The 25624-nt window shown below is 39.7% G+C and overlaps 1 protein-coding gene and 1 long non-coding RNA gene across 2 annotated transcripts in view; both read left to right on the forward strand.

The window, feature by feature from the left end:
• Positions 1-14068, forward strand: part of LOC137172584 (collagen alpha-1(XII) chain-like) — a 55320-nt gene extending 41252 nt beyond the window's left edge. Inside the window, exons 8-9 of the mRNA XM_067577092.1 lie at positions 10794-10897; positions 11018-14068. Coding sequence (XP_067433193.1) covers positions 10794-10897; positions 11018-11089 — 176 coding nt within the window. The 3' untranslated portion in view covers positions 11090-14068. The remainder of the gene's footprint in view (positions 1-10793; positions 10898-11017) is intronic.
• Positions 14069-18015: 3947 nt separating this feature from the next.
• Positions 18016-22255, forward strand: LOC137172755 (uncharacterized). Its single transcript, XR_010925046.1, has 3 exons — positions 18016-18455; positions 18593-18659; positions 21048-22255. It is a non-coding gene; the product is annotated as an uncharacterized lncRNA (long non-coding RNA).
• Positions 22256-25624: the final 3369 nt, after the last annotated feature.

A 25624-nucleotide genomic window follows, 5' to 3' on the forward strand; every position in this document is an offset into this window, starting at 1 on the left:
ATGGAGTAACATGATTCAGTCACAAGCTCTTTTTAATATTTTTCATTGGGAAAATATTTGTAAAGCCCACAGACAGACGTAAAGGGTGACCAATAGCAGTGATTTATGAAAAAAAATAAAAATGACAAAATGTCTAGATAGGAGGTTTCCGCCCGACAGCGACGATATGTAGGATTGTGAAGCAATTTACATGTATTAATGTTTATTTATTGCCAGTGAGTGAACTGGTAGTAATGTGATGTAAAAAATTAGACCTTCCCTGAGTTTCTCAGTTGTCTGTAACATCCTGTGGACTGATTTCCACGTGAAGGACCCGGGCCAGATTTTCCACGAAAATGCAACAGAAGTGATGTTTTTGTGTGCTCCTGAGTGCCTTGCCTCTCTCCCACTAACGTTAACAAATGACCAGCATAACAACACAACAAAAACCACATTATCCAACTAGAAACACCTTACAGATATCAGCTCTCCAGCTAATGAAGCAACTAGCTGCCTCCATCAACCACTACACATTTCACAATAAAACACCCTGCAATGACTAGTCGCCCACTCCTGAGCACACACAGCTAAAACATTATTACCTCAACAAAGGAGCAGAAAACAAGCTCCAGAGCGACGGCAGAACACAACTTACCCCTTTTGTTTTTTTCTGTCGGTAGTCCAAAGGTCGTAATAAGCACACGTTTCACATCAAAACCACAGCTCATTGCTCCCCAACAACAGCTCACTGAGCCTACCGGTGTTTAGTGAACACGGTTGGTAAAAAAAAGTTGGCGGTTTGCGGGTCAGGTTGGGGTGGTTAATTATTTTTGCAGGTTGGACGGTGCAGATTGTATGGTGGCCCTGAAGTGCAAATCACTCTCTCTCTCTCTAATCTGTTCTTACTTTCAAATTCAAAAAAGCTTTATTGGTATGAATGTTGCAGGTAAATATTCCCCAAACTAATGATGGTTCTCTCTCTCCAGACTCTGTCAGGCTGGTGAATGGGACTAGTCTGTGTTCAGGCAGACTGGAGGTGAAGTCTGAGCAGTCGTGGTCCTCAGTGTGTGAAGCTGACTTTGACCAGCAGGATGCAGAGGTGGTCTGTAGGGAGCTCGGCTGTGGGGCTCCTTCAGTCCTCCAGGGGGCGCTCTATGGAGAAGTGGAGGCTCCGATGTGGACCAAAGAGTTCCAGTGTGGAAGCCATGAGTCTGCTCTCCTGGACTGTGGAAGATCAGACTCAGCTAGAAGCACCTGCTCACCTGGCAAAGCTGTTGGACTCACCTGCTCAGGTAGAAGAGGAGCTGCAGCTTTGATTTGGCTTCATTTCTGTTCTAATGAAACTCACTTTATTCTTTTACTGATGACTCTCTTGTTTCTGTTCAGAGCCTGTCAGGTTGGTGGGAGGAGCCAGTCGCTGTGCAGGTACACTGGAGGTGAAACAGGGAGAGTGGAGACCAGTGAAGTACTCTGACTGGTTCATGAGTGACTCTGGCTGGACCCTGAAGGAAGCAGCAGTAGTCTGCAGAGATCTGGACTGTGGCTCTGCTGTTTCAATAGGAAGCAGAGATGAATCCTCATACAGATCTGTATGGTGGATCAGTTCTGACTGTGTTCAGTCTGGATCTGCACTGAGGGAATGTGCAGTATCATCTTCCTCTTCCTCCATCATGGAGATCACCTGCTCAGGTAAGTCCATCAGTGACATCAACTATGACAGTAATATTTTCCTTCCTCTGTCACAGTGATAGTCGCTGGTTTCCATTGGACTGAACTGTAAACTTATCCAGGACGACGGCATCCTAAATGGTAGAGAAGTTAGCTTGTTCCTGGAGGCTCATTGCTTCAAACTGAGACAATCTGCAGCTTTAAGCAACCTGCTGTGGTTCACTCACACACCCTGCAGTTCTCCTGAGCAGCTCAGTCACATCCACTTTACAAGAAACAACTACATTACAAATTAATATACTTGTTGTTTGCTCCCTAAACAAATAAACAAATGTTTGCTAACAAGTTCAATATATCAAGTTAAAAGCTGATGATATGTCAGTGTTGTGTTCACTCTTTGGTACATCTCTACTAACTCAACAATAAGATAGGTATTGTTAGGACCATAAGTCTTAATTATTTCTCCTTCAATTTTGAGAAATAAAGTTTTTGGTATTATAGGTTTTGATAGTGGAAGGGTAGGAAAGAGCATCGTGTTGTGGGCAGTTGTGGCGCGTTCGACCACTGTTTTGGGTTGTCTGTCGTCAGTGGGCTTCATTCAATTTCAAATTGCCGCCAACCTGAATCCAAATGCCACTATCTCTGTTAAGGGAAGGCGTTTTATCAGCAGCACCGGAATGAGTTTTGAAGTGGGCTGACATCCAGCTATAGATAACCTAATAGTCATCATTTTAGCCACAACTCGCCATAACGTAACCTGTCTCACCTTGTAAATGGTCACATAGTTTAGTAATTAATGTTACACAACAGTGTTTGCACTGCATGTGTCTCAAGAATAAAACAGTTTGAAAAGAGGCTATGATGAGCCCTGCTAACCTGTCTCCTTCATAAAAAGGTAGAATATCGAGTTATAACTGATGTGTGTACAGATGTGTGTGAGTCCTGGGACAAGATGCATAAAACTCTGTAGATTCATGACTAAAACCATGTGAACGCACAAAGCCAGAAACATGCAGAGACATTCTTCTCATCAAATTTATAAAGCTGTGTGTACACCTGGTTCCGTTTTATAAATCTCAGTCATTGTGGAACTGGGTGCACGTGCACAAGCCTCATTTCCACCCCCACAATGAGCCACAAATGGATGAAGACACACCTTAAACCAGCTGTTTTCATATCAACATGATGTCTGCTGCACCAGTCTGTACAGCTGTCAGTGAAACAAACTGGAAATAAAAAGTGCAGTTTAGGTTTTCCAACAGCTGTCATTACACACAGCTGTGTGGCTCTTTATAGTGTCCATATCGTTTATTTATTACATGGACTGTAAACCATTGTCATCAGTGATATCTCATAAATGTAATCATATTTTGCAGCGCTCATATCTAAACTGACTTGTTGAATGCTGCGTAATTTAAAGGAATGATCAAATTAATCACACAAAGTAGTTAATCGCTGTTACCTTAATAAATACACCTTTGATTGGCATTTTCACACAATCACTGCAGCTGGGTATCAACCTAAACAATGATTTACCAAGAGATTCCATCTCAGTTTATATTTCATCTCCACCTCATCACATCACCCTCAGATCGCTTCAGAAAAGCATGTGTACGCTGGTCTGAAGCATGCATGATGTGTGCATGTGGAGGTTTGTTGTGACAACGCCACCTAGGAGAGAGCCTAGGACTCGTGTAGGTTTTCCTTAACAGGGGTGAGTAGTAGAAAATACCCAAAGAAAGCAGATTCAAGTGGAATAATTTATTCACAAATTATTCAATAAATACTCAAATGCACACTGTAAGGTTTCTAAAACTAGCATCTAAAGTCAAGGCCTTGTGTGAAATGATAAATAAGTAAAAAGATAAAAGTCTAATAAATATAGGATAAAGGAATTAAGTCTTTTTTTATGACACAGAGTCCCTTCCTAGTTCGCCGCTGCATCTGCCTGTCCAGCCACTCTGCTGACAAACTGATCTCTCTAGTCCACTTCAGTAGTTGTCAAGTCCCTTCCGCTGCTGCTGCTCCACACTCACACACCACTGCTGCCACCTGAAAAGCAGAGAGAAAGGAACCGTCAGTGGGGAGCCAACACCAGCCCTTATTCCTGTCCTCGCCCACCCTGTGCTTCACTGTACTTACACCTTGTCTGACCAGCTTGCCCCAGCTGTCCAGACCGTGTGTAGCTCGCCTGGGTGGGTATAACTTGTGGCTTCACCTCCTCGGACTGCCCCGTTGGCTCTGCAGCTGCGTCCGCTGGCTGCGCTTTCTGTCACTCTGTGTTTTTGCTTTTGCCTCTGCACTCCCGCCCCTGCTGATTACCTCTGCGTGTTGATTACCTCCACATAAATCCAGGATTCATCAGTATGTTCTTACCTGAATTTGTTCTTACTCTGCAAACAAATTTAGAACTGCCTTAGACGACACGTACCCACAAATCAGAAACGTCCCACGGTCTTAGAAAATGATAGTCAATATTTATTCAATGTAAACAGTCTATTAGAACCACATTAATTAAAAATGACTAGGCCTAAATATACAATATTTAAAATGTGAAATTGCTAATAATAAATAATTTATTTACTTATAACATTAATAGTTAAAACATTGTAATTCATAAATCACCATCATAAATGTAATGTATTAAAATTTAATGGCACTATTACCTGTACTTGTAAATTATTACAATCTGTACAACTTTCATTCCTTCATTCTGGAACTAAAAAATAACTGGCGGTGCCTACAATTAAATTAAGGAATCGTGTTAAGGGTATATGCCTCCTATTAGTTTTTATCTTGTGTCTTAATTTTACCTACCCCTTTTTAACAGTTATTACCAAAACTTGAATTAACTATGATGAACTATGACACTAAAAGTATACTTTAAATGCATGAAATCAAAGTAGTTATTTATTAGTCCAAGTAGAAAAAACAAAACCACATTAGGTCACAAGTAAAATGAATGCAAATGAAAATAATACCCAATATTAATAAACACAAAATAATTATTAGTTTCTCTTATTACCTCCAGGTCTCTATTTAAATCTTCATCTGTTACCTCTAATTAGGCTCTAATATCACAAGTGCATAACATCTTTAACACATGTATATCAACAATATACTGTGGGCCTACACTCTCACACACACTCACACACAACATAAACTGAAATGTAACTAAAACCCCTGTTGCAGGCCTGAGTTGTGGCCTGGGAGCATGGAGGCCTAAAACTGTAATGGCCGCTTCACTTGTTCACACAAGCAATCAAAAAATCAGTCTACAGTAGCACACCAGCAGGAGGGAAACAGTTCTCCACAGTGGTCCAAAGGAGTTTTGGCAGCAAGTCCATACTCTGTTTCATAGCGATCTAGTAGCTTAGCCAAGTGCTTCAAATGCCAAGCTAATGAGTATGACAGCAAAGCTAATGGCTATAATGCTAATGCTAATGGCTACTCGCAACTAGCAACATAACCAAGCGGCAACCTCTGGGGCAGAAAAATGAAGTGCCAAAAACTGCAGTTCCTTGAATGACCACTTGAGGCTCCAAAACCGAGTCAATCCCCATAGACCTCCATGTTAAAATGCCCAACTTTACAGCAGAAATAAACATGTTTACAGCCTGGTACAACAAACGGTTTTGGTCTCTAAAGCTAATTTCCCCTTTCATGACAAGTGAACGGGGGTGAATTTTTTAATAACTCACCCGTCTAAATTTTTTTAAGCCATAAAATTATGCCTTATAATGAAGGACATGGCTGCTTTGAGTGACAGGTCCGCCAGCCGCTAGGTGGCTTGTTTCAGCCATTCGTGCCTCTTTGCCCATTTTTGATTGGCCGGGAGTTAGGCGGACTCAGTCACTGCCAAGATGGCGACGACCGGAGTGGCTCACTTTGAGCTTCAAAACCGCTCTTCAGAAAACAACGGGTGGCGTCACAGTAACTGCGTCCATATTTTTATACAGTCTATGAACATAACTCGTTTTAACTAGTCATGGCTGTAGTCATCCAAAGAAAATCTTGGTTGACTGAAATCGTACTTAATCTTCAACTAATCGATTAGTCGCAGGGAGGGTTTGGGGTTGGATGTAACAGGACAGAGTGCACAGTGAACTCAGCAGCCACAGATTTCTCCGTTCTCTATTTCTCTGTTTTGTGTCTTCAGGTTAGGCTAACTTATTGTTGCTAACTTTGGAGCTAACCCCCTTTTCTTTTCCAGCATTTGGGGAAACAACAGACGTGACTTTTTAATATTTATTAACTGTTACACTGTAGTCTGTACTGCACATTTACTGCCAGACTGACAACTTCCTGCTAACCTTTTCCTCTGCTCCGCTCGCATTCACTGTCACTTTCCTGTCACTTGCTATTTCCCACCCGCTACGCAAACATATTACGCAATACTCCTATTCCTTAACGGAGTTACGCTACCAATAGTTTCCTAGGTAACAACACAGAGGTTGACTCACAGTTCAGCGCTGCACAGAGGCTCCCAAACGCTGTTGATTTCAGAATGAATGGATATTTGGCGTTATTTTTCAATTAAAAAAAATATTTTTTGGCCTGGTGGGGGTTTTCATTGTTATAATTAACACTGATTCAGTAAACGCTCAGTAAACGCTCAGTAAACATTGAGTACAGTTAGACCCAGCAGTCTCCATCAGGTTGGGCGAGTTCAAAGTTGTGAAAACAACGGGGGTGTTTTGAATACACCCCCGTTGTTTTCACAGGTAACTTGTTAGTTTGTCCCTCTCGCCGCAGGAAATAATGGATTAATCCTGGAAAGCTACTGATGTAGCACTTTTCTCCTTATGAAAGTAAAATGGAGATTATTATTATCGACTGATGAGAATTTAGTCGGACGAGAGCATATCGACCAACTAATCGACCAGTCGACCAGCAGACTACAGCCCTAATTTTTACACAATAATATTTTGGGTCCTATTTTAACAATCTAAAGCACACGGTCTGAAGTGCACGGTGCAAGTACATTTAGTTTGTGTCCAAATCCACATTTGCTATTTTAACGGTGGGAAAATGGTCGATGCACCAGGCACATGGTTCGATGGGGTTGTCCTTAGTCTCTTAATTAATCATGAGTGTGTTTTCGGCGTAACATGCAATAAACCAATCAGAGTGTCGTCTCCCATTCCCTTTAAAAGCCAGGTGCGCTTGCACCTTGTTGGATTGTTATTATAATGGTGCATTTGCCAAATAGTAAGAAGGAAGCTTCTCTGCAGAGGAAACAGATCTGCTTGTGTGCAAAGTGAAAGCGCATGATCCATAACGAGCACACTGCTGCTCCTGGACCCTCCCGTGGTCCCAGACCACCAGTTTAACATCCTGTTCATTCATTTGTAGCAAATTTCTTTTTGTTTGTTTTTTGAAAAGGTTTATTTATTTAATTACAGCTTTGGTTTCATTAAAATTGTTTTGTTCAGTCATGGAGTAACAGGTCAAATCAGCAGGCTTTTAGTTGCTGAAAATATGGAAACCTGATCACTGTACTCTCAGTAATGTCAAAGAATATTTGTTAAATATTGTTCAAAAATGAAATCGTTAATTTTTATCATTTATTTATTCATTTATATTTATTTTATAAAGAATCATCAACACAGTTATCAGGACTTGATCAGCAGCTGTTTGTGTGCTGCTGCGTGTTGTGCAGCCGCCTCTGTAGGCGCATGTTACTGTCTTGATGATGCGCCTTAAAAAAAAGGCTTGAAACACTGCACCGCTGACTTTAGACCAGGTTTTTGTTGGTCAATAGTGCACCTGCTCTCTGCTGCCTCAAGAAAGCAATGTGCCAACAATGCGCCTGACCACACCTCATTTTAAGACCAACATGCCCATGGGCGCACTGATTGGCGGAAGTGCATTTGCTATTTAAACAACGTGGATGCTGGACGGGACAATGACAACTGCATCAATCTTTAACTAACAAAGACACTGATTTCAAAATGAATTGTAGCCAGGGTTACACTAGTCTGAACTGGCAGCCATTATAGGCTACTCACAGTCCTCTGTGCTCTGACTATGATTGGATTTAAAGATCCAACATCTGACATCTGGACCACACAGTCTACCTCTACCTGAGCAGCACGTGTGCGTTACTGAACTGCTGCATCTCGCAGGCCTGCGGTGTCACACCGACAGCTGCTGCTACTTCCAGCTCTATCTTTTTACACAGAGTTTGACCATTGACTGTATATTGAAATATATTTATTGAAATGTATTTACTGGGACCATGTACAGTGTTAAACATAAATGTTAACATTTGATGCACTGCATCAGAGTTAGCTTCGGGCTAATTTTCATCTGCAGTCCTTTACAATTAAAACATATAACAGCACAAATAACAAACAGTACAAAGCAAAAACACACAGGGCACATTATACAAAATACAAAGCTACACATAACAGCACATCATATATAAATATTTATATACAATCAATGAGTTTGACTTTGATAATGGCCATCAATAATAGAATGTTTCATGTTATTTCATTATAAATTTAATTTATATTTAGTTTAGACAGAAAAAGGTTAAGAAGCATGTGCTCAATATTGAAAAATAAATAATAATATGTGGTGGGGTCTGGTTGGACTACTTCTGTGTCAGCCACATACACTCCTTTTTTTTAAAAACTGATTATACTGATTATTCCACCAGTTTAACCCCTGCTGTCACCACCCCAAGTGAAGAAAATCTCTCCCGACAACACCAAGTTCCCCAAAAACCTCCAAACTAACTCTCAAGAGGGAAACTGACACCAAATCAGGAAAATAACACCAAATCTCTGCCTGGAAGCAGGTGAAACAGCAGGCAGTAGATCTGGTTTGAAATAATATCACAAAAGCGAGCAGAAGTCAAAGAAAGAAGCTCCGTGTGTCATCAACTCTCCGCGTGGTAGTACCCCACCAGAGAGGCTCCTTGCACCGTGCATGCCGACCCACAGTGGTGAGACTTCATGTCTGTGACATATTTTACAGATATGGACAATGAAACTATAGCGAAAGGTGTAATAACGCTGGTATGATGTCAATATGACTGTCAACAGATCATTTTCCCAGTCTGTTTTTGCTGAGAACCGCACAAGTCACAGAGAAAAAATAGAATCAATCAAAAACAAGAATCATAAAGATACAGAAATCTCCAGGGTTGTGTGAATAGCAGCAAATTAAAACTTTGTCATAGAGCTAAAGCAAATACATTGTTGGAAAGGTCTCAACCTGATTCTACATGCCTCCTGCTGTGAAATACTGACCTTTGAACCTTGACCTTGGTGCATGTTTGAAGGTTTATAATTCAGCAACAAAAGGGGCTTCAGTTATGGGACTAGCTGTTATAGAGAGCTCTGGACCTCAGCTATCAAGTGAGTATAGTCAACAACTGGAGGGGCAGTAAAGTATGGTTAAAATTAATTTTCACCTATTTAACAATTAGATATTTAAAATCTGATTATGCAAATGTGTTTACCATCCCCCTAAACTCCTCAGTTTACTCTCAAATCAGTATTCAGATTCTAGGAAAAACACCCAAAAAAACCCCCTGCAGTTCCCTGGAGCCATGCAGCTTGATACAAATCAGCACCACAGTTGTTCTTCTGGTTTGCAAAATAGGTTGTAAATATAGGGTCGTAAAATGATATATCCACTGAATATATCAAATATCTAGTAAAGCCGAACTAGTAATTAAACTGCAGCTAGATCATCTATATCAAGAAGAAGTAAAGATGTTGGTTCATTTCAGATATTTTAGCTACTATTCTAGAAATGGGGTTGTGGGTTGGTGTTCAGTGTCAGTAGGAGTTATGCAGCACTTCAAACTGTGTTTAAGGAGCTTGTTTGTTCTGGATTCAAAATGTTTGTTCAGTCACATCATGCAGGTATTAAACTGCCTCCTGAATGCTTACCAATATGTTAAAAATTGCAGTAGATTAACAACTAACTTTCCTGCTCTCAGAGCGGTTTCTATGGAAACATAGATTGAAATGTCTACATTAACCATGAGGGAAACTGATCTCCTCCGGTCAGCCAATCATAAAGCTTAAAATTCTGGATTTAGAAATCAATTCATCCCTGGGGCGCTGTAAAAATCTACGTTTCTTCATTGAAAGAACATCATCAAACAGTTAACACTATGTGGTTTTATGATACCAGCGTTCATGAGAATCACCATAGCAACGATACAAAGCCTGCACGAATCTCCATAATAAGTGACAAACTAAATATATATATACATTCACTGAATGAATATTATGAAAATAAATTGCACATTTTTCGGTAGAAATGTTTTCAAAATGCATTTTTAATTCCCGAAACTATATTAAAATATTGCATTTTCCACTAAGAATAAAAGGAATGGCAGCCATTTTGTTTGTTTGAGCAGACAGAAACTTGATGCAGACACAAGTCAATAGAAGAGAAGCCCTAACCCTATCTATCTCAGTATTTTGTTCCAGATTGTAACCACCAATCTGCAGTACTATATAATGTTATACTGAATATAGGTTATGTCACAACTTTAGCTGGTGTCTTCACCATAGTAACAGTCGCTGAGGATCATGGGTAGGCAAATGTAGCCACTTCCGCTATCATCCAGAGCTAACTAACTAACTAACTAACTAACAGAGAGCTGAGGCAGAATCTGATGAAGGAACTGTAAACTGTTTCCTTCCCGGCTTCTTTAATGTTATTGAACCATAACAACTGTGTTGTAGTGAAAAGTAAAAGACAGCAAACGAGTCAGTGAAGCCAGATAAGCACTATAATGATAATAAACAGGACTTTACATGATGAGCTGAATGTCATCAGGAGAACTCAGAGCTTCACCAGGATCACATTTGATTTAACTGCATGTAAAGATGTTGATTGTTAACAATCAGTTGAATCATTTCAACCAGACAGGAGCTTTAAGGAGACAATCAGCAGACTTTCATTCATTCTTTCAAACCAGCTGTAAACACACGAGTTGTTTTTGTCCAACATCATCAGCATAGAGAGGAGATCAGATGAACTTATAATCAACAAGCTGCTTCACACTTCAGTGATTTTAGGAGATTTAACTTCACTAAAGTTTCTGTTTGATGGGAGCTGTTGTTCTCATGATGTCATGTGATCTAATGTGATGACTGAATGTGTCTCGTCAGATCCAACAGATGAGACACATTCCAGAAACGTTTTTATCATCACATTGGTCGTCCTGCCGGTGACTCTGCTGTTGGTCGTCGCTGTCGTCGTTTTCATCCGGAAGGTACTGAACACATGTTTGTTGTTTAGAGGACTGGTTGAAATGAAGCACTCAGCCTGTTTATATTGAACTGAAGAGAGGAGTGATGCAGTAACTTAGATCTGTGTTGTCATGTCTCTCCAGGCCAGCAGGGGGCAGAGGTCAGGCCCACAGGAGAACACTGAGCTGGATTCTTATAACCTTGGTGTTTTCTAGAGCTGAAGGAGAGCCGGCTGAAGAGTAAGGAGCCCAGGGAGCAGAGTAGGACCTCCAAGGAGCCACACAAACCACTGAAGAAGAAAATCATCTTTGGTTTCATCTCTCCTCTCAGTCTCAGCCAGGTTTTTGCAGCCTCAGTGCCAAAACAGGAAGTAGTGAGACCTTTATTAAGACCAATAGAAGAAGAGCAGAGAGGAGATCTATTTTATCATCATTAACTTCTCTCATGTGAACAGCTGTAACTGTTTTTACTTACAGATTTTCATGAATCCAGAGTTTTATGGTCTCATCTGGATAAATGTTGAGTCAACAAATCATTTAAAAATCCATCCAGTTGTTTGATGAGTTTATATCTTTTTTCAGGGGTGAAGCAGTGATTTTAAAAGTGTGGGGGTTCTAGTGGTGGGACATGAGCACCTCAACTCCCCTCCTTCAGCCCCCATTCTAGTCTCCACAACATGTCAAATCAAATTTAATGCCATGCATTTCTATATTTCTACAATTTTTTTTACTACTATAGTTGTAACCACTGCTTCAGCTTACCATAAAATAATTATTGAGACCATATAGCTGTAACAACTCAGGAGAATTTATTTAGGGTCTGGTAGCAGTTTACTACCTATAACCAGTTATTTGTATGAATAGCTATTCTTATGATACTTCAGAAAATCACAGAGTATCTTTATCCTACTCCCTTACATACCTTATAGACATGAAATTAAAGGAAATTTACACTTCCATTAAGATTTAATGGGTATAGTTATAGATGCAAAACAAATTTAACCCTGGTTTGGTAACAAATCAGTACCTTCAAATAATTATATAAAAATAATAATAAAATAATAATATAAATAATAATAATATTAAAGTATGTGTTCTGAATTTGTCACACCACAGAAAAATGTGTAATTAATCAACCAGCCAAATTTGAATGATTAAAAAGTCGCCAGGCATATAAAATTGGGTTTCAAATGGTGGAAAAATAAGCAGTATTATCTGGTCTGAAACGCTGGGGGCGTGTCTGCTGAAGGTACTGACAGCACGGCCCATTTGAACAGCCTCTGTGTTAACAACGCTCGTACCAAACTTCAGTATAAAATTTTTTTTTTTAAATTTAAAGAGATTATAATGTTCAATGACTAATGTTAGCTGAGCTGAGACATCACATAAGAAAAAGTTACAACAGAAAATTCTAAAATTCTACATTGCTAACTAGTTTAATAGCTGTTTCATACCTCTGATCAGGCATGTAACTTTACCATACTTCAACAGTTTACTCTTCCTCAGCCTGGGTGAATTGGTCAAATGGCTGTGATTGGCTGCATGACCGTTCAGTCAATCTAACTTGACCAATAGGTTTTCATGTATGGGGAACTCAGTTTTGTTTCATCAATGACTACCTCAGGAAAAAGTGGGGGATGGAATAATGTTTCTGTGAAAGTGTGGGTGTTGCAACACCCGTAAAGCACACGGACACCTGCAGACACCACGGACGGGTAGTTGTTCTGTTTATACTACCTTCTGGGGTCTGCTTCCAGGACGTGTTCCACACCTGTCCACACCCGTCCGAACACAGCATTGTGACTGCGTGGACTGGTGCAGACAGGTCCACACAGACACAACAAATTGCAGGTATGTGGATGTGCACACAGAGCCTATGCGCACACCCTCTGATGATGAAATTTACATTACACGGACCCTAGCAGACCCTAGCAGATGTGAAAACTATAATCTCAGTTTAACATCTGCAGCTGAATGCATCTGTTTTTTTCTTCATCGCATTTTATATTCTATATACTACTTATTCAGCTGAAATGTGTTATTGCTTCTTTTAAGAATATTTGCTTTTTGAGTTAAAGAAATTGAATAAAAGAAAAAGTTAAAAAGAGTGAAATCAAATGTTTTATCTTTGTTTTGCTCTTTTACAAGGAAAAAATCTGATGTTTGACAGAATTTAAAGCATATGTGTTTCTGCTGAATGTTCACTCAGCCCTCATTTATTGTATGTGACAGTTTCATGCTAATAAATCTGTTTCTAATGTATCAATAACACTTTTACACTTTGTTTTATTTTGAATGCAAGGCCCCCAAATGGAATTAGAATTTTCATGATACTGTGATCAGTTTATTCATTATTGTTTGATTTGTGACAATAAAAGAAAAAGACAGAAACAAAGTGTTAAAACTGCACTTATAAGGACACAATCAGATGTGTTGATGTCAAACTGTTGGTGCTGCAGTTTGACTTCCAGCTCAGCTGATACAACACATGACACCTGTGTGATGTCACTGATGTCAGGTGAGTCCATCATGAGAGAATCCAGAGCGAAACACACAGGAGACAAAGTGAACACATCAGATCACATCAGCTTTCTGCTCGGCTTCTCATTTACTGTCAGCGTGCAGCAGATAATGATTCACATCAGGGTTTCAAACCTCCACCAAACGCTCTGTTGAAAGCAGTTAGTTTGACTTTAAAGTGTGTTTAGTTGCAGCAGCAGACTGAAGGAAACATCTTAACCAGCAGAGTATGAAGAGAAAACCAACCAAAACCTTCTCACACATTGATGTTCTCTCCTTCTGCAGCCAACAACATCCAATTTTTTTCCCCAAATTTGATTAATTACCATTTGTTTTTATATTCATTTAATTAGATGTACTTTCATATATGCTTGATCACTATTAATGTAGGCCAACTCTTAACATAATGTGTAACGTGATCAGTGAACAGTGGTTCTTGGATGGATATATCACATGTATGTGTGTTAATACTATGGCCTTTGTTTATTTGAAGAGGGTTCAGAATCTTGTGTTATTATTAAGTTGTCAGGATGTTCTGTTGTCACAGCAATATGTTTAAAGGATTCTGTAGTCTTAACTCATTGGGTGATGTGATGATTGACCAATGGATAAGAGCTCTTTTGTCTAGTTTCTTATAAAACCTGCATCCTTGTGTCCCATCTTTGAGATACTGGAAGATTCCTGTAATTTCAATATCATACAATATATTCATTCTTTTAACAACACGCACATGTTTTGAGTGCTTTGTTTAAGTTTAAGACTTTAAGGTAGTTTTCTATGACAAGACGTAATCAGTGAAAACTCAGAAAGTATTTTGCCAAGTGCACACAATCTATAAACAGACTGTTTGGGTTTAGTAACACAGGGGCATTATGTAGATTGGCGCCATGGTGTCTATATGTAGTGATGTTTGGATGAACCCAATCGGGTTTAAAATGTTCTTTACACTTCCAAAAGATATTGAAATTTTCAATAAACTTCATCCCATGGGTGAGGCACACTGATGTCAGCCATGTAGTCAGGCCAAAGAGTCAGCTGGAAGATTCAATTCCTTTCCCAAAAGTTGGTATTTGTCCAGAAATGTATAAATGTTGCAGTTGATAGTCGCTCAGTTCTTCCAGTAGTAGGGAAAAGTCTCTTTTCAGGATCTCAGAGCCAGTTTTCCTTCACAGAATGTTGAAGGATCCAGTGTGGATAAGATGTTCATATTTCTTGGATGTGTAGAGAGGATAGCTGACAACATTTCTGTTAGCTCCATGACAGATGTGTTATCTACGGTTGGATTTTCAGTCCTTGCCAGTTTTACATGTATGGATATAGAGTCCCCAGTCAGAATAGTGTCTGGTTCAGGTGCAAAGTTAGCAGCGTTTCCTCTGGCCCTTGGCCTAGCAGTAGTTTTAAGGCTATTTATTGGTTTTTGGTTAGCCTTAATGCTAGTGGTGTTATAAAGTTCCCTGTGTTCAACATAATTAATATTAGTCAGAGGATTGTACCTGTTATGCAATGAAAGATCAGGTGGTGGAGTGAGCATTGGTGCTCTCTTATTTGATTTCTTGCTGGGTTTGCCTCTATGGCAGACAATGTCAGGCCAAATCTTGGCTGGAGTTGATGCTTTCGGTCCAGCACTATCTGTGACAGTAAGAAGCACCAGGAAAGGCTGGTTTGGGTGCCTCTTCAGCTAATCCCATGTCGTCAGTGTAACTTCAGTGAATATGCACTGAATATAATTTATTATTAGTCACCTGCCTCTTTTAATATTATGTTATTGTTATGTTGCAGACTTGGCAGACACGCCCTGTGTTCAATCACCAGTCTGCTGTGCCAGGTGCCCGTGGTAGGCTGATTTGAACTGTTTTATTTGCCACGATGGGATTCTCCACATCCAATACAATCCCGTGTATAATAGTCTATGTCTGTCCGAGCATTTGGTAGCTCTGTACCTTGTACAGTAGCTGCTACTCTGGAGAGAAACACAGAGAAGCATAATAACAATAACAACAATAATAGTAATATAGATGTGACGTAATAATAATAGCAATAATAGCAGCAGCAATAGTGGAGGCAGGACATCCACAGGACCACACCACAGCCCCCACAGCTATGGCCCACCATTCAGGCACTGGACCTTCCTGTGAGACGAGAAAGCACAACAACTTCAGGGAAGAAGCCAAGTTAGTAACATGCATTAATGGTACATGAATGTATACGGATAGAGAGGTGGAGGAGAAGAGAGGAGCTCAGTGCATCATGGGAAGTCCCTGGGCAGTCTAGACCTTCAGCAGCATAACTAAAGGCTGGTCCAAGGCAAGCCTGGTCGGCCCTAACTATAAGCTTTATCAAAAAGGAAAGTTTTAAGCCTACTCTTAAACGGAGAGAGGGTGTCTGCCTCCCAGACTGAATCTGGAAGATGGTTCCACAGGAACAGTGCCTGACCATTAAGAGCTTTGCGGGTGAGGAGAAGGATTTTATTTTTCCCATCTGCATTCAACAAAGACTTGCCCTACTCTTCGTGGAGCAACGTAAAAACAAACTATGATGTTGGGCGATATTGAGAACATTTAGAACAGCCTTGATAACAGCATTCTGTAGTGGTCGCCATTGCTGTTATTACTCCTCCTTGGTTCCGATGCGCAGCTTGACAACAGCGTTAGTCCCGCCCGCAGCACTGATTGGATCATTAGTGAGATGTCTGGTAAACAACGAAAATCTACACATAAAAAGGAAAAACTGTTCTACATAAACAGTCCCGTTTCATGCTGAATTTATGTTTTAATAATCAGCCAGTTTGAAAACTTCAGTGCTCTCCCCTTCTAAAACTTTCTCTGGTTATTTCCTGGTTAAAGTCGTTTCCTGCAACATGTGACATGAAGGACTTTCTCCATCTTCAGAAGACTGTTTCAGTGTTTTAGACCTCCAACTCTTTGCTCTCACTGTTAGTTTCATGTGAAGGTAAAAAGCGGAAATGTTGAAACATTTATGACACTTCAAAAACTCTGCTCTGTTCATGTTCCATTTGTGCTGAAGTCAGTCTGAAGATGGAAGTGCGTCTCAGGTCACTGGATGTATAAAGTCTGTTTACTTTTTACAAATATTTCAGTATAATATAGCTAAAAGACATGAAATATAACAACACACACACAACACCAGGTAGCAGACAGGTGTGTGTGTCCCACCTCTGAAAAATGACAACACACAGGTCACTTTTACTGCTCCACAGTAGTCCAGGTGCTCATGGCACATTTCCCAGCCTGCTTCTGTCTGCAAACATTGAGACATGTGTTGTATAAAAAATTTCTGGAACTTAGATGATTTTTCAAAAATATGTAACAGTCCATACAAACAGACATTTCTACCTTTTATATGAGCAAATTACAGAGAAAATACTTGTAACTTAAATATTGTTGGTATCCGTGTATTTAGAAATATTCCAACTCTTCAGGATCCATTTATTGATAACTGTTTAAATAATCCAGCAGGTATGACATATAACATCTCTCTCATCATCTCTCATCTATTTAACTTTTGTTTCCTTCACTGACATGTCGCAGATGTTTCTTCACCGTATGGGGAGGTTGTAACTGACAGTTTTCAGTTTTTAATGACTCCTCTCTGCTCTCACTGTTAGTTTAATGAGATGTTAAGAAGCAGAAATGAGTTGTGTGTGTGAAAATCTTGTGTTTGTCATAAACACAGGAGTGAAAAGAACTTAGATCAGACTTAGAAATTGGATCTCCAGAAATTTTTTTTTTCTCACTTGCCTTTCAGGGCTTCCGTAAGATTCAACTCTCTCTTAACAGTTTGTTTTCAGGAGCAATAACTGCTTCAGCAGCAGGAGAGATGATGGTGGCATGTTTTCAATGTTAATGTCGCCTCAACAGCTTTTATGTGTTCATGTTTTATATTGATTCAGGTGTGTCTCTCTGTGCTGAAGTCAGTCTGAAGTTGGATATCTCATGCTCCTTCTTTAACCGGCTAACTGAGTTTTTAGGGAGTGTTTTTACACAACAGGTTGAAAATGATTACTGAAAAGTATTTGTTTTATTTCCATTAATTATCATTAAACATAAACTATTACATTATTATTATTGCATTGTAAGGTAAAAGATGCAATAATGTGATCAACACAGTTACACCACTGTACACTAATAACATATATTATTGACTGTACAATATACTGTATATACAGTAACCATAAAAACGGTTTATGTCTTATAAGATAAGATAAACTTTATTGTCCCCTTAGGGAAATTATTCTTTGGCTCAGCTTTAGACATGCATATGTTACATCACTAACACAAAACAAAATGAAAATACCTGTCCACAGAAAAAGGAATGGATACCCCAAATAAACACAAGGCACTCTAGCCTGAGAGAGGTGGGTCTGAGTGAAAACAACCTGCAAGGTTCAGGCGTGAAGCTGCTGTCTGCTGGACTGTAAAGTCCACACTGTACACTGGAAACTCTCAGGTCAGATCACAGTACAGATTCTCTTAAATGAGTTGAGAAACTTAATAAATATGTACTCTGGCTAATACAGAGAAGCTCATTGATGCATTGATATCATGTGATTTAGATTACTTAATGTTTTTACCGTTTCAGTCATAATACATTGAGATCTTTGTTCCTTCTGTGCTTCCTTGACAAATGTCATTTGTCTTCTTGTTCATTACTATATCTTCAGGCTGAGTGGCTGTAACCTCTCAGAGATATGCTGTGCATTTCTGTCTTTAGTTCTCAGGTCCCAGTCCTCTAGTCTGAGAGAAGTGGAAGTGAGTAACAACAACCTGCAGGTTTCAGGAGTGAAGCTGCTGTCTGCTGGACTGAAGAGGAGACTCAAGCATACTCAAATTACTCAGGTAACAGATGGACACCCTCAGGTATGGACAGACAGGTGGACACTCCCAGGTATGGACAGATGAACAGACACTCTTACTGAGAAACTCTGCTTCCTATTTAATGGTGCATATGAGTGAAGGTGTATGAAGTTGATTGTCATTTTGTCTCTTTCTCCAGGGTGGACCATGTTGGACTGCAGAGACTGAAATCTGGTCTGGGTTAGTGGGTAAGTGTGAATGTTTTTTCAGGTTTTCAGTTTGATTCATTAGAACAACACAGATTCATGATTCATGTTCAACTTTTTAATATAATGTAAACCTGCAGCTGAATGACTGAATGATTGTGTCTTCCTCTCTTCATCAGATGCCTGTGAACTGAAACTGGACAAAAAAACAACAAACAGAAAACTCAAACTGTCTGACAACAACAGGTGGGTGACATGTGTAGACAAGGATCAGTCATATCCTGATCATCCAGACAGATTTGATTCCTGGCCTCAGCTGCTGTGTACAAATGTTCTGACTTGTCACTGTAACTGGGAGGTTGAGTGGAGAGGAAAGGTTCATATATCAGTGAGTTTAGGAGGAATCAGCAGGGGAGGAGACAGTGTTGACCACAGGTTTGGAGGGAATGATGAGTCCTGGAGTTTGAGTTGCTCTGATGATGATGGTTCCTCTGTCACAATAACAAAGAAACATCCATCTCTTCCTCCTCCTCTGTTTCAAACAGAGTAGTAGTGCATATGGACTGTCCTGGTGAAATTCTCTACTGTCCTTCAACAGAGTCCCCTTTTACACACCAGTCCACCTCCACACCTTCAACACCACATCCACTCAGCCTCTGTTTCCTGGGTTTGGGTTTGAGATGTGGTCTCACTGGTTTGGTTTCTCAGTGTCTCTATGTCGTCTTTAGAGGTGTCTGTGTACAGGAACTCTGTTCAGACTTCACATCACACACTCTGCACTGTGAAGCAGATCAGTCTCATTAGAAAAGATGAATTTGTCTATTTTTGATTTGATTATAATTCTTTATGTTTCTGTTTTTTGTCTCAGCCCACTCTGTTAGTTTGTTTAGAAATGGCCCTAAAGAGTAAAAGTAGTGATAAGATAGTAACCCTCATGAGAGAGGTTCCATTATATCAGACACCATTGAGCATGTGCTGGAATGTGGTTCTGTTTGTTGTTTCACTAGCTTGTTTTGCTACAGTTATATGCAAAAGTTTGGCCACACTTTGACAAATAACACATTTTGGTGAATTTTTAATTGAAAAGATATAAACACAGCCTCTCTAGGATATGGGAAAAAACACATTTTCTGCAAACATTAATGCATAGTTAATTTTTATGAAGTAACTTTAAGAAAATAAAAAAATAAAACATCATTGTGACATGTAAACAAGTTTGGGCACCCTAAGAGTTACAAAGTCTTAGATTCTTTTTACAAATTCTCAGACCTTAATCAGCTCAGCTTAATCATGCCTGATGCATGTCAACAATTGTTTTATTGATGGGCTTCAGTCCTGTTGTGATGGTTCTTTTTGAAAGTTTTGCGATGTTGAGCAGATCGTCTGCTTCATCATCAATACATCATCATGATTTACAGCTCTGTCACGTTGGGGTAGGAAGGATAAAATTGTTCTGCAGTAAATTACATTCTGTATGATTTGGTGCACTCATCGCTCTGTGTGTGTGCCCAGAGGAAACTGTGATTGTCAACAGTAACATAAATTCTACATCAGTGTTGCTTTTTAAGTTTGAAAGCTTTGTATGAGTCCAACTCCCCCTGTGGTCAGCTGAGCAGATGGTACGTTCCAATCAGGTGAGGCTCAGCAAGTAAACAACTGGTCACTGGTCTATAGTGATGATTTGGGAGGAGAGGAGGTGGCAGCTGCTGGGAGGCTGCAGATTTTATTTGTTTGTTCTTTACTCAGCTGAAGTTATTTTTGTTGAATTTCCCAGGGCTCATTCTTGCTTGTTTCATTAATATTTGTCTTTTACATGTATTCTTTTTTGCACATAATGCTGACCTGCTTTATTTAACACCCATTTAAAAGTTTCTGGTGCCAAATAAACTTGTCTGCCCTTTATGTGGAGCAGCAGCACGACATGGCATCTGTCACTCAAACGTAATGAAGGGTGTTGTCCATTCCTTCCTCCTGTCCTCCGGCTGTGACCTGTGTCCTCCCATCCTCTGAAGTTTGTACTCCTTAGTCAAACTTGTCAAGTCCAAACTACCAAGTACACAAGTCTTAATTTGGCGTACTATGTATTGAGAAAGGCCCTGTACCCTTGCGGACTTCTGTCATACATACTATGACTTGTTCACTGCCGTCACGTCATGTCTATGAGGGGATAAAAATGTTCTGAGATGGGAGTGAAGACCTCCAGTGCTTCCATAGAGATAAACTGAAATTCCTGAACCTGTTACTCATTTCAAGGTGTTTTCTGAATGTTTTTTCATGGTTCTGATATGAGCAGCTCTGCTGTTTCACACAGTTCAGATTTTCTCTTAACATGAGTTGCTAAACACTGCTGACATTATATTTGCATTAAATCCTCACTGATGATCTTCAGACTGTAGACAGACAAAAACCAACCTTTGCCCATCTAGTCTAACAGATTATAATAAACAAATCCGCGTTATTAAGCTTGCAGGCTGTTATTCTGTGTGTACATTATACCTCACTACATCAATTAACCTACAGAACAAACATAAAAAAAGCAAATGTCATCAAAGGTAAATATTTTAGACAGCCCAATATTGTCATTATTATGGATATTGATTTTATTTTTACATCGTCACTTCCATTTTGCTGCAGGATTATGGGTTTTCTGAGTGAAGTCTACAGCCTGAGCGGACTCTCTAGAAGTCTGCAAAAAGTCCGCTTAAGGCTCCTTGAGGACTTGATGAATGGTGGGTTTGGACAGACCTCAGCACTTGCAGACCTCCCAGAAATTAACCCACAATGGCCGCAAGTCTGCAGGTTCACTGAAGTCCGGACGTTTGGGTTCAGCTTACATGTCATCACGACCTGTTGTGCTTTTTTCTTGAAGGACTCAGTTGAACTGAGGAGAATTTATCTTTTAATAAAACCTTTATCATTTTAAATCAGTGTTTCCTGTCACATGATTTAGAGAGGGGCTGTGATAGGACAGTTCATGTACAGAGAGAGCTGTCAGTCAGTCAGAGAGAGCGAGGCTCCTGTTTTATTCATTGTGAACCTCGATCATCCGATTGAGGTGAAAGACACTAAAGTGGAGTCATTGATTATTTATCAGCCTGAACAACAAGCAGATAATGGAGCACTCAGTGTGTGTGTGTGTGTGTGTGTGTGTGTGTGTGTGTGTGTGTGTGTGACAACAACAATAGCCTTTTAGCAGAACATGCTAACCAAAATGTCTCCTGATGTGTTTTTAAAGCTGCATGTCTGTGTTCTGTCACTTCCTGTTTGTTCCACCCCGCTGCCTCCTCCATCTTCATCATCATCTTCATCATGCTGACAGCTTTCTGTGTGAGAATGTTTTGAGGAAAATTCTTTATAGTGTTATTTTATGAATGTTCTTGTTTTTCTGAGTCAGAGTTTGTTCCAGAGAGGTTTTAGTGTCACTCTGAGTTTGTGCGAAACATTTGTTAACTTGCAGTTTTTCATCAAACAACAAACCCCAAGTTTCTCTCTGTCTTCTTCCTCCTATATGATGATGATGATGATGATGTACAGTTTAGAGTGAATTAAAATATTTAATTTACACAAAAAGTTACACTTTGAAAGGAGGTGTTCAAACTAACACAAGCTGTGTCACATTTTCATACTTCAGTGGGTGATTTGAAACACTTATGTTCATTTTGAGTTTACAGGAAGGTTAACACAAAGACGTATTAACACACATTATGTGCATAAACAAGATCACAAACATTATGTGATATAATATGTCAGGCTAGTATGCATTCTTTCAATGTAGCGATATAAATCTGTCAACATACTGTGTAAAGTGACAAATTTCAAAGAAAATTTGTATAAAATGAAGAGACCTGTTAAATAAAGTGTAACTGTGAAATGAGAATCAGTGTTTCTCAGTCTGAATCTGTTTTTCTATTGAACTGAACTGTTTTGAGTCTGATATTTTAAACCCTCAGACTTCTTCTCCACTGGGACAAAAAGTCTGACTTTAGTTTCCATAAACATGATAAGTAAATGTGTTTATTTCCTGATAATAAAGTGGAGCTGTCAGCAGTCATTAGTGAGAGAAACATTTCAGGTTGTGAGTGTTTTGTTTGTATGTAAATTAGTTGAAATCCTGTTTTTAAGGAATCAACATTCATTTGAAATGTAAGTGAACACAACAAATAACTGCTGCTGATGTCAGACACAGTGAGGCAGGAAACAGCTGTAATTAGACATGAAATATGCAAATACAACAACACAACTCATCATGCTGGAAGAGGCTGACACACACTGTCTCTGAGGGCTTTTATGTACATGTATACTGTATATCTCTGCACTGCTGACAGTGTGAGAAAGTTGATTTAACTCCCTGCTGACCAAAGACACAAACACAGTTCTACTACTGTAATACTACATACTAAATAAATACTGTTATACTTCTGCTGCTTTTTTACTACAGTGCCTATAAAAAGTATTCAACCTTTTTTAAGTTTTCAGGTTTTATAATTTTATAGCTTTGAAACAAAGTAGATTCAACAGAAAATAACTTAAATGTCAAAATGGAACCTTCTGAATTCCGTAGAAATATTAAATATATTATAAGTTTGTGTTTACGTTCTGTTTATATTCAGTGCAGTGAAGCTCTCAAACCAACAGATTTGTTCTTAAAGTCCAACTGAAATCGACTTGAATCAGTCTTTGCAGTCAAAAATCATGTCAACGTGTTGTTTTAAATGTGTTGTAAATAGTTTTGTCTTAGTAGAATGAAGCCAACAGGGGGCATGTCTTGTCGGTGTCTGTGTTTGATTGACATCAGCGAAAGGGGCGTGTCGGTGTCTGTGTTTGATTGACATCAGTGGGAGGGGCGTGTCGGTGTCTGTGTTTGATTGACATCAGCGGGAGGGGTGTGTCGGTGTCTGTGTTTGATTGACATCAGCGGGAGGGGCGTGTCGGTGTCTGTGTTTGATTGACATCAGCGAAAGGGGCGTGTCGGTGTCTGTGTTTGATTGACATCAGCGGGAGGGGCGTGTCGGTGTCTGTGTTTGATTGACAAAAGCAATTTGACTTCAGTTTCATAATTTTCATTTTATGTGCATGTTGCTGTTTTTGCTATCCGACTGATGTTTACAGGGATGTTAAAGACGAGGAGCTTTGCATCATCTCTGTCTCTACTGTCACTGTGTCATAAAAGCTTAAAATACACAAATAATAACAACAACAGCAATGATACATGTCAGACTCAGTAGTTATGCTGCGCTCACATGGAATCAGACAGACAACACCTCCTGGACGGCATGGGAAAAACAAACAATCTGACGGAATACCAGGACGGCAAAACAAACACGCATTAAAATGATATATTGCTATGGTGATGTCAGATTATTTAGAAAGAATGGAATAAAATATATTACATAGAGTCTATCATTTTATTTTAGCTTCTCATTGTCCAGGTTGCCCATGTTTTCTCCTGGTGTTCCTGTCAACCGTCTATCTGAATCCATGAATACAGCATCATTCTGACTTTACAGCTGAGTTACTGACTGTAAAATCCCTCCACAGTAACTTCTGATGAGTTGAGGAGAAACTGTGAAACTGCTGATCTTACGGGTTTTTCAGTTTACAGCTCGACAAAAATCTCTCCAACCAATCAGAGTCTCTGCAGCAGAAATTACAAACTGCACTTTAATCTCTTCTTTCATCACACAGTTTATTTTTTCCTCGACACACTGAGCTGATAAAAATGTAGACGTGAGAAGTTGAAGCTGACCGTCGGAGTAGTTTGAATCTAATAACGGCCTCTTCCATCTATCTGATGATTCTCAAATTGTTTCTGCTGCAGTTATTATTTTTCTCTTTCTGTTATAAAACTTTGGAGCAGCCGAGCGGCCGCTCAGCGCTGATAAATAGCAGGTGATGGATGTCGGCTCCTCGGCCCCGATAGTCGCCTCCGACCGCTACATGAAAAAAAAGAAAGACTATTATTTCTTATCATCTTCTTAACATTATAAGCAGTGGAGTGTTATCAGCCGAGCAGAGAGGAGGTGCTCTGATAGACTGTCACCTCCTCTCCTCTGATAGCATCGCACAGCTCACAGATGAGAGGGGGAGGAAAAAAAGTGAGGAGGAGTGAGGAGGGTGAATGACAGAGATATTACCGCCGAGGAAGATCTGAGCGGTGATTTCCTCCATGACAAATGACCCAGCGAGGAGGAGGAGGAGGAGGAGGAGGTGTGACAGCTCAAATTATAGAACAAAATATCATCGAATCTGCAGTCTGACGGACGCCTCGCTGTACCTGAAACCCTCTGACAGCCGGTTACTGGAAACTGCACCGAGAGGAAACATGTGGAGGCAGGTTTCATTTCAGATTAAAAAGTTCTGGATTAACCCCCAAAAACTCAGGAGGCTGTTTGTCCACATTCACCTCAAACACAACATGGACTTTATTCTACATTCTGGTGAGACCTCAAAGATGCTGAAGAGGCTGAAATGTGTCAGAAAACTGCTGTATGACTGCAGAGATGATCCTGTGAGCATTAAAAATATAACAATATATTGATTTAATTTAATTAAACTGCCTTCAACAACAGCTTCTCAGATGTAATTCTGACTTTTTGATGATGAACAATTTACAAGTTAGCAAGTGCTGATTACAGTAACTCAATGTGACATAAACACAGCATTAAAAACACGGACGTGGCAGAAATTGCTTCCCTTAAAAAAAAATATTTTATGTGTTTATGAGCCATCAGACACACTAACGCTAATGAAACAGAGAAATGAGACACACTTGATTCAGAGCTGCTGTGAATGAGTCTTTTAATCTGCTTTATTTTTTCATATTATTGATCTATGTATCATGTGATGTTCATGAGTGTTGAGAAACAAACAGCAGAAACCCTAAACCCTAACCCACCAAATATGATTGTTTGGTTAAATGGTGAAATCTGCAATGAAAGTTTCACACACACATACACACACACACACATACACACACACACACATACACACACACACACATACACACACACACACACAGGCCTGCGGTCATGTGGTTAACCAGCAGTGACGTGTTCTGATTCGACCACAGACGGATGTGAGTCACAGTTAACTCCACCCCCATCGTTTACTTCACAGAAGAAATCAAACGGTCCTCACACACATTCATTATTCACAGCATGTGTGTGTGTGTGTGTGTGTGTGTGTGTGTGTGTGTTTGTGTGTGTGTGTGT

Source organism: Thunnus thynnus, chromosome 20 (assembly GCF_963924715.1).
Source record: "Thunnus thynnus chromosome 20, fThuThy2.1, whole genome shotgun sequence".
NCBI lineage: Eukaryota > Metazoa > Chordata > Actinopteri > Scombriformes > Scombridae > Thunnus > Thunnus thynnus.